Source organism: Leuciscus leuciscus (assembly GCF_965113295.1).
Source record: "Leuciscus leuciscus genome assembly, chromosome: 7".
Classification (NCBI taxonomy): Eukaryota; Metazoa; Chordata; class Actinopteri; order Cypriniformes; family Leuciscidae; genus Leuciscus; species Leuciscus leuciscus.
In genome coordinates, this window is record NC_138731.1 from 2,120,038 (window position 1) to 2,130,729 (window position 10,692).

A 10,692-nucleotide genomic window follows, 5' to 3' on the forward strand; every position below is an offset into this window, starting at 1 on the left:
CCAACACACAGGCTGACAGCCTGTTTTGTCACAATTTATATGTTTAATATCTAATAACAAGTTTCACGCATTTAATCAAGTCTTTTGGAACAAACATTATTATCACAGTGTCACATCAATCATCCAGTTGTTTTTAGGGTAAATACTACATTGGTAAATAAAGCTAGAATCATTCTGTTGGATGTACACTACTGTTCAAGAGTCTCTTCTGCTCACCAAGCCTGCATTGCTTTGATCCAAAATACAGTAAAAACAGTAATATTATGAATTTAAAATAATAATACAATAAAATATTTATTTCTGTGATCAAAGCTAAATATTCAGCATCATTACTCCAGTCTTCAGTGTCACATGATCCTTCAGAAATCATTCTAATATGATGATTTGATGCTCAACACACATTTATGATTAATATCAATGTTGAAAACAGTTGTGTACAGTGTTTTTTATTTTTTTATTTGGATGAATAGAAAGTTTATCTGAAATAGAAACGTTTGTAGCATTATACACTACCATTCAAAAGCTTGCGGTTAGTAAGAATTTTTTTTTTTTTAAATGTTGGGAAAGAAATTAATACTTTTATTCAGTAAGGTTGCGTTAAATTGATCAAAAGTGACAGTAAAGACATTTATAATGTAACAAAAGATTCTGTTTCAAATAAATGCTGTTCTTTTGAACTTTCTATTCATCAAAAAATCCTGAAAAATAAAATGTATGACCGTTTCCACACAAATATGAACTGTTTCCAACATTGATAATCATAAATGTTTGTTGATCATCAGATCATCATATTAGAGTGATTTCTGAAGGATCATGTGACACTGAAGACTGGTTAATGATGCTGAAAATTTAGCTTTGATCACAGGAATAATTTGCATTTTACTATATATTCACATAGAAAACAGTCACAATATTTCACAATATTACTGTTTTTTTGTTTGTTTTTTATCAAATCAATGCAGCTTTGAGCAGAAGAGACTTCTTTTAAAAACATTTAAAAAATCGTATCGATCTCAACTTCTGAACGGTAGTGTATATTTCATTTCATTATGTGTATTTATTTTTAAAAATGTTGAAACCAAAACATGGCATTGTCTAGTGTGCAGGTAAAGAGGACCTCCACTAATGCCTGGCTCACACTACAGGAGTTTTAGGCCAATTTATGCCCGATTTCCCCCTCCCGAGAATCGGAGAAAAAATCTTGTTGATGACCTGGATCGGTTCCGATGTTCGGCGCAGATTATCTGGTAATGTGAGGCGTTCACAGATCGAATCTTGCACCTCCCGTTCTGCTCTCACACAAATCGGGCTCGCCCCGATCATATCAAACATGTTTGATATTTAAGATTTTAAATCGGGATGAGCAAGACTGTGATTACGTCAGTGCTGTCAAAATAGCCAGGAAACAAGTAGGGCTGTCGTGCTGAAGGAATTTCCCTTGAGATAATTTTGAGTGACTCAACTCCATATGCGTTTTTATCTCCATTTATTTATTGCTATATAAATAAGTGTTACGCTGTGGTCAGCAGGCACAAAGACGAGTACATGTTCAGTAATGAAACCGAAAGTAAAAAGCGCGTTAAAATGAAGTGGATTAAAATGAAGATACAACACGTCAAAATAAGGGTCGGGGGTCCACATAATATAATAAACACAACATAAACATGACAATGAGCTTGTTAGACCATTGTTATATAACAGTTAATTCCTTGAATCTCACTTTACGAGAGGCTTTCTGCTGATATTTTTACCAGTATTGACATTGAAAGTCTCTGCGCATTAGAGACTGTCACTCAGTCATTAAACTGTTCATTCAACGGAAATGTAAAAATGCGGATGCATTCACAGATAGGTGCTAGATGTAATGAAACAAGCTGTTAATTATTTTAATATTTAATTTAAACTTTGAGCTCCACTTACAAGACTCTAAGCAGGACAACGCTGAAGCTGATGCGTCACTCCATGATCAACGCCGGCATTGATTTATTGTATTGACCAGCGCTGACGCCATTCATGAGAAATATCCTTAAAAGGATGATTTTTGAAAGATTTCGCTTTCCTTGGTCAGGGCTACCTTTTCACCAATAGGCCTATGACTTGATATGAAGGCACACCCGTCGTTTTGGGCGGCCAGGGGGCTGTGCCCGCCCCCAAAAATGCTTGTGTTTTTTTGTGCTATTTGTTAAAATATTATAATGTTATTTTTTTCCATTTAGGCTATGTTGATTATGAAAAGTGAACAGCACGAGTAAGATATGATGTGCAATGTATCGGGAGACATAGAGTGGGTCAGACATGATTTTGACCACTTCATTACGTTTTGCTTTGTAGAAAGCCTTTCTTTAAAGTGAATTTCGTTTTGTATAAATTGTTTCTTAATTTGAGGAAACTCAGCAGCACAGGTTTTGTTAAAGACCTTGCACTGATGAAAGATGTGCTGCGTGAGTTACAAAGCCTCTCTCTGAAACTGGAGAATCGAAACACATCTCTCACTGATGCCAGTCGGTGGACTCTTTTGACTATGGAGGTCCTGGAGGCCATGAAAACAACACCAGGAAAGTCAGGATGTTCAGGGAGGATAACAGCATGCATGCTCAAAGGCATCACACTAGAAGCCTACAAAGAGAATATCAACAAGGGGCAGTTCCTACAGGCTGTCATTGATCATCTCTCTGTACGTCTCCCTGACTCAGAGCTTACCGAGCTTCTGACTCCACTCGAACCATCCTGTTGGCCCAAAGACCGTAATTCCCTTGTCCTGTATGGTGAAAAGGAAATTCATGACCTTTGCTAAGCATCTAGGAGTAAGCACCAGAGCTGCTGTTGAAGAGTATAGGTTGTGGAAACTTGAAGGTGACAATCCTGGGAAGACGATCAAGAGGCTGATTACAGCTAGCAAAACCTACCTGGCCACCTCAGCTGAATGTGAACGTGGACTTTCAGCCATGAGTGATACCGCTAACAAGAGGAGAAATTGCCTGAGGGCCAAAAGCCTTTCTTCTGTCCTGTTTCTAGACGTCAATGGCCCTCCAGTGGAGCAGTTTGACCCAAAATCGTTTGTGCTCTCTTGGTTGAAAGACGGCCATCGGCTGTCAACTGCAACCAAAGCCCTATTCGCACGGGATTAGTATTACCTAGGGACCTCCGGTAATTTGTAATAATCGCAGAGGTCGTCTGTAATTTTTATCCCGTGCGAATCTGCCATGTCTGTAAAAATGTCTGTAAAAATTCCCCCGAAAATTACCTACCGTATTTCGGCCAACACAGGGGTCCTCTGATAATACCAGTCCCGTGCGAATCCCCATGTCTGTGATTTGGGCTGTTTTTCTGTGAGCCTATCGTTTCCTAAAGAACGTAATAACCATTATGGGCCGTTTAACAGTCCATTTTACGTCTGTATTAAAACTATATTAACAATAACATCTCTCGATATGCCCTACTCCAATCCGATTATAGTTTTTCTCCAATATAAACTATGATGTGCTGCAAAAGAGAAAACAAACTACAGTAAAGACGTGATCTGGAAGCTCAACTCGGACCGTTGTCATGGAAACGTCAAATTAAGTATTTTGGCGCAACATGGAAGCTCTTTTGGAAAGTTTGGACGCTTTTTGTGGTAGTGTAATTTAGTAGTCTGTATCGTGGAGCATTTCTTTGTCTCACACGGCCTCTAAAGACGTCCATCCTGTAAGTATCTCAAGAAATCAAAGTGTGAAAGAGTAAAAATGATATAAAATGAAATAAACCAAATAAAATGAACAGAAAAACAAGCCTATCGCGACGTTTCGGTATTTATAATACCTTCTTCAGGCAGGCTTGTTGTAAATATGGACAAAGAATAAAAGAAAAAGAAGATATATTATATATTTATACAATAATATCATATTCTATAATATATATCATATATTTCTCTAATAAATTGGTTTTAAATAAGTTCTTTTTTTGAATTGCAATACTGCAGCGCGATCTTCGTTTCAGCACGTTCAGCTAGTGAAGTGTGAATGGGTGGGCGCACGCTGTAAAGTCCGTAAACTCGAGGGAATTATACGAACATTTATTTGCCCGTGTGAATGAGCCACCAAAAACACAGACGTCAGGGGGTCATTTCTTAATTACAGAGGTCCAGGGGTAATACTAATCCCGTGCGAATAGGGCTCAAGACAGGAAGGCAAGCACAGACAAAACCAGACAGACCACTGTGGTCTGTTCTAGGTGGAAAAGTTATAGATTAACATTTATTCTTTCGACCGACATTGCCTGTCACATGTGAACTCAGGACTTTGCTCTGCCATCTACCTTGTTTGCTTGCTTGTGCTTCCCAGAGCATTAAAGAGCCACTCCTGATGCTTGTTAGTAAAGCATTTTGTGTACTTTAAAAAATACTGCAGTGACAATCAGTCTAGCCCTATTCACACAGGATTAGTATTACCTAGGGACCTCCGGTAATTTGTAATAATCGCAGAGGTCGTCTGTGATTTTTATCCCGTGTGAATCTGCCATGTCTGTAAAAATGTCTGTAAAAATTCCCCCGAAAATGACCTACCGTATTTCGACCAACACAGGGGTCCTCTGATAATACCAGTCCCGTGTCCTGTGTCCCATGGCCCGCGAATCCCAATGTCTGTGATTTTGGGCTGTTTTTTTATCAGCCTATCGTTTCCTAAAGAACGTAATAACCATTATGGGCCGTTTAAAGGGGTCATATAATGGTACATGCACTTTTACAAGTTGATTGTACTGAAATGTGTGTTGGCAGTGCCTGTACACAACCATCATAAAATGATAGAAATCCATCCAGTGGGTTTTTTAAAATCTTCTTATACGTTTCCCCCCATCTCAAATCAAGCTGTTCGATATTGTGACGTCACAAAATCGACGCCCATCCCACAATTGCTGATTGACAGGAGCATTTCAACAAAGACCCGCCCTTGCTCGTGAGCAAGCTGTCAATCATAGCCCGCGCGGACCGGCGCGGTCATTGTTGATAGCTGGAGCACTGAGTAGAATGGTGTCTCTAAGCGATTGTGGTGTTCTGTTCTTGGGTGTAATAAGGAACACAGCAGTCATGTTGATGTTCCTAAATTCGAACCGCTGAAGACGCAGTGGCTGAGTTTTTTTTCGAAGGGAATATTACTCACGATCATCGTCAATGCTTTCATGTTTGCGAGCGTGAATCATTTCTCACACCAGACTGCTTTACAAACGAGGGTCAGTATAAAGCTGGTTTTGCTAAGAAGCTGCTCCTGAAAAAAGGATTGGTACCAACTATTCGTGTTCCTGCTGCACCTCCAGAAGAAGAAGTGAGTGTAACGTTTTATTAACCTTTATATTAATCTTTATATTAATCTTTGCAAATCGCTTGCACGCTTCACGAATGCGGCTGTTTACACTCAGGGTACATTACGGCATGTTTTCTATGTACGATGTTCTCAACATAATTCATAATCCCATGTTTATAATGAACGACGCGTTATGGTTATTGTGTTATTATTACAAACGGTGTCCGCACAGAACAGAGGGGCGGGGTCAGCAAAGCTCATTATCATTTAAAGACACATGCACTGAAACGGCGTGCTGAAAACAGAGCTGTGTTTGACCAGGTAAAATGAGTGTTTTCTTACAATACTAATGAGATTTTTTTATTAAAGTATATTACAAACTTTTAATTTAGACCCTAAAGAATCATATTAGCTTGTACAAAAATGGCATTATATGACCCCTTTAACAGTCCATTTTATGTAAAACTATATTAACAATAACATCTCTCGATATGCCCTACTCCAATCCGATTATAGTTGTTCTCGAATAAAAACTATGAAGTGCTGCACAAGAGAAAACAAACTACAGTAAATACGTGACCCGGACGCTCAACTCGGACTGTTGTCATGGAAACGTCAAATTAAGTATTTTGGCGCAACATGGAAGCTCTTTTGGAAAGTTTGGACGCTTTTTGTGGTAGTGTTGGGCCAAGAGGGTCGTATTACAGTGGACGGAGACGACTTAAAAGAGATGGGCAGCTACCAAGAAGAGCTAAATCTCGAAAGATGATCAAATGGAGGACATGCGTTGCAGCATGCGGTAAGGAACGTTTTTTACTGTAACGTTATAGTAGCTAACGTTAGCTAAAAGCAACCTAACCATAGTAACTTAAGTAAAGCCAGCAACGGATGTTACGCAGCTGTGATGTCATATCCTGACTAAAGTCTGTAAAATCGAGGGAATTACGGACATTTTTTTGCCCGTGTGAATGAGCCACCAAAAACACAGACGTCAGGGGGTAATTTCTTAATTACAGAGGTCCAGGGGTAATACTAATCCCGTGCGAATAGGGCTATGTCTTGCTTGAATGTTGTAAATACTTACTCTCTGTGCACTCATGGAAGGACTCTTCATCTTGTGTTTTCCTGGATGTTATTTGTGTCTCAGATATGACTTCACCCACATAGCAACATTGTTTGCTCCGGTCCGGCCCACATCTGGCACTTGTGGAATGCCGATCTGGTCCACATGCAGCGGGGAATGATGGCACTTGGGCGGACCGCTCCTGTTTGCCAGATCTGGGCCACAAGCAGGCCATAGCAATGCCACATGTCAGCCAAGAGCAAAGAAATACACCACAACTGGACCTTATCTGAGCCACAAAGTCTGTGTTAAATATAGAGTCATCTCAGCCTTAATAAGCCTGTTAACAAGCAGAATCACCGAAGGAAAGAAGAGAACACAAAAAGAGACGAGCAGAAACACAAGATCTACAACTGACTTCAGACACAGCCTTAGAAGAAATCAACTGAAGAGAAAAGAAGACATTAAACCTGTGAAGATCTCAGCAGAGGAGGATTAAACAACTCCACAAACAGCATTACCAGCTTCACTTATTACTAACCAAACTGACTTTATTTCTGTCAGACTTCTACAAAAGGTTTTATTGAGAATTAACAGAGGTTTAACTCTAATGTTTCATTTGAAGTCACCATAACAGTGATTAGTGTTTCCATTAGTTGGGTTCTTAACTCTTATCATATCTTTAGTCTTTTTTTGGCCGCTGTGACAGTGTGGGCCCTATCTTGCACCCAGCGCAATTGACTTTGTGCACCGACGCATGTATCATTCCTATTTTGCACCCGCGCAAAGCGGACTTTTCCCTCCACAGAAGCACGTCGGTTAACTAAGAAATACACTTGCGCTCCCGGGGGCGGTTCAGCGCAAAGAGGAGGCGTGTTCCGGCGCAAACGTTCCTTCATGCTATTTTGCAGGTTTAGAAAACAATTGCGCCACTAACCAGGAAAAAATTGTTTAAAGTCAGTGACGCGTTGCGCATGTTATTCATATGCTATTTTAAGGGCGCATGCTTGGCCATAATCAATGTAGCGTGTGCACAACGCGCACTTTGATTCTCTCATCTACACAGAAGCAGCAGTTTTCATTTTTGCAAATCATACATTATTACGATAGATAGATAGATAGACAATTTATTATAAAAGCATACATCTAACTTACACATTTACCCAAATTATCATACGTCTGTTTAACCGAAGTTAATTTGGGTGGGTTTCTCCATCCCCAATGTTCCTGACGGGAACGTCGGTCTCCTCGGCTGTGAAGCGCTCCTGGCGCGCGTCTGGCAAATCCGCCGTTATAATAGGAATCCGCTTTAGAACAAGCGCGCCTGCTCTTAAAGGGAATGTGAGATGACGCTCTGATTGGTTTATTTCACGTTACGCCCAAACCACACCTATGAATAATGAAGCTACTTCAGACCAACCCCTTTTAGATTTGCGCCGGGCGCAAGAGTCATTTATCCCGCCGGGAAAATAGCAACAGCGCCCAAGACCCGCCCACAAAGTTACTTGCGCCTTGCGCTTGACACTTGCGTTTCAGAACGTTAAAATAGGGCCCTCAGTGTGTGTTAAACACATTTGCACCAGCAAAGAAAGCTAAAGTGAAATGAGATCAGGTGATGATGGTTACCTACTGATGGTTTTAATATCATCATGAAATAACCTTTCACTGATGTCTTTGGAATCTAACAATTGAGTTGTACCATTAATATATTTTCACATCACAAACCCTGTGTTACTGCAGCATGAGATCTAGCAATATTATAACAGTCAGTTAGAAGACTAACCAACCCCCCGCCCCAAAAAATTTGGGGACCCCCCATAAGACTTGAATCAATTCGAGCACTGATTACATTCATTGAAAATTATGTTCACACGAAATGCGACATCGCAGATCTGATCTGACTTGATGCTTAAAACAACACTTATCGACGAATAATATGAGATATGGCTTTTGATATTCCTTTAAAGTTTATACATACTCGCATTAGTCCAATATCAAAACAACGGTAGCGCAGTAATCCTGAATCACATTCGTAAATTACCTCATACTAGCCTACATGTTCATGACTTACCCAGTGTTATTGATGTGTTTGTAAAGGTATTTGTGACATTCGTTTATGAAGGTATTCATTCATGCACCCAGTGTTGATGTGTTTGTGAGGATTCTCACCCAGTGTTGTTGATGTGTTTGTGAGGTATTCTCACCCAGTGTTGATGTGTTTGTGAGGATTCTCACCCAGTGTTGATGTGTTTGTGAGGATTCTCACCCAGTGTTGTTGATGTGTTTGTGAGGTATTCTCACCCAGTGTTGATGTGTTTGTGAGGATTCTCACCCAGTGTTGTTGATGTGTTTGTGAGGTATTCTCACCCAGTGTTGATGTGTTTGTGAGGTATTCTCACCCAGTGTTGTTGATGTGTTTGTGAGGTATTTTCACCCAGTGTTGTTGATGTGTTTGTGAGGTATTCTCACCCAGTGTTGATGTGTTTGTGAGGTATTCTCACCAAGTGTTGTTGATGTGTTTGTGAGGATTCTCACCCAGTGTTATTGATGTGTTTGTGAGGTATTCTCACCCAGTGTTATTGATGTGTTTGTGAGGATTCTCACCCAGTGTTGTTGATGTGTTTGTGAGGTATTTTCACCCAGTGTTGTTGATGTGTTTGTGAGGTATTTTCACCCAGTGTTGTTGATGTGTTTGTGAGGTATTCTCACCCAGTGTTGATGTGTTTGTGAGGTATTCTCACCCAGTGTTGATGTGTTTGTGAGGTATTTTCACCCAGTGTTGTTGATGTGTTTGTGAGGTATTCTCACCCAGTGTTGATGTGTTTGTGAGGTATTCTCACCCAGTGTTGTTGATGTGTTTGTGAGGATTCTCACCCAGTGTTGTTGATGTGTTTGTGAGGATTCTCACCCAGTGTTATTGATGTGTTTGTGAGGATTCTCACCCAGTGTTGTTGATGTGTTTGTGAGGTATTTTCACCCAGTGTTGTTGATGTGTTTGTGAGGTATTCTCACCCAGTGTTGATGTGTTTGTGAGGTATTCTCACCCAGTGTTGTTGATGTGTTTGTGAGGATTCTCACCCAGTGTTGATGTGTTTGTGAGGTATTCTCACCCAGTGTTGTTGATGTGTTTGTGAGGATTCTCACCCAGTGTTGTTGATGTGTTTGTGAGGATTCTCACCCAGTGTTGTTGATGTCGTTGGTGAAGTTAGCGACTGCGACAGAGTCCGGTTGAAATCCCTCTTTCAGGAACAGATTAGATGTTTTCTCATCATACAGCGCAGAGTAGATTTGAGCCCATGACACTGTCACGTTTAAAACACAGATTACACACAAAAACAAGCGATGACACGCCATTGAACCTCCAGAAACACTCTTCTCCTTTTTCTTCTGAGGTTTAACGGTGTTTGGTAAACTATCTTAACTGTATTACAGCCACCAACTGGACGGGAGCGCGCGGTCACGTGATTCGTGTTGTCCCAAACAATTCCGCGCTGTCAGTCAATTTAGGTTTCACTTTTCATTTGCTTTTTATTGCTTAGCAGGAGACTCAGGGCTAAAATTCATTTTAATCTAAAGATTAGATTAATACAGAAAAGTTAGTGATCATATTATTCAGGGAAAGTAGGAAGCTGTCATATTTCTTTATTTCTTTTTCAAATTGCAGGAACGATATAACACTACTCAAAAAAAAAAAAAAGAAAGAAAAACTTTACGGAGAGATACGTCTAAAAGAGTCATCATTGTCCTCCTGTTTAACATATCCACAGACTTCGGTGTGCTCATGACCGCTGAAATGACCTTGATGACAGTGCAGCCAAATCAAAGATCCGAGATGTGCCAAGTGCATGATTTGCATTATTTGCATGCACTTACTCACCCCTAGTGGGCTAGAATATGTTCTACACTAAACTGCATAATCATTTCCTCATTAGACCCTAATAGTAAGTTAATAATAAAATGAAAACAGACTTCAATATATGAGCCTACAATTCTTATTTATAGACTGTAAATAAAATCTGATGCAAGGAAACATTTATAATCAGCAAATCTCACTGGATAATTATATATAGTACATAAATATTTATGCATTACAAATCATTTGAATAATAATTACCCTTTACCACCAGATCAAAGTTTGTGTTACTCTTTTCTATTAAATTGTGAAGTTATATAAAACTACTTGAGAGCAAAATACAAATGTGTGTATATATTACATGATACAAATGTTGTTTTTTATCAAGGTTTATTAAAAAATAATTCCCTGAAATTCAGTTTTCCTGGGATCAGGATAATTCTGTATTTCCCAAACTTACTAAAAAGTTGGGCAGGAGCCAGGGAGTGACCCAGGTC

At 39.7% G+C, this 10,692-nt stretch overlaps 1 protein-coding gene across 1 annotated transcript in view; it reads right to left on the minus strand.

Annotated features, from left to right (window-relative positions):
• The window catches only part of plbd2 (phospholipase B domain containing 2), a 55,723-nt gene extending 45,906 nt beyond the window's left edge, over nucleotides 1-9,817 (minus strand). Inside the window, exon 1 of the mRNA XM_082174460.1 lies at nucleotides 9,521-9,817. Within this exon, the coding sequence (XP_082030586.1) occupies nucleotides 9,521-9,696 (176 nt within the window). The 5' untranslated portion in view covers nucleotides 9,697-9,817. The remainder of the gene's footprint in view (nucleotides 1-9,520) is intronic.
• Nucleotides 9,818-10,692: the final 875 nt, after the last annotated feature.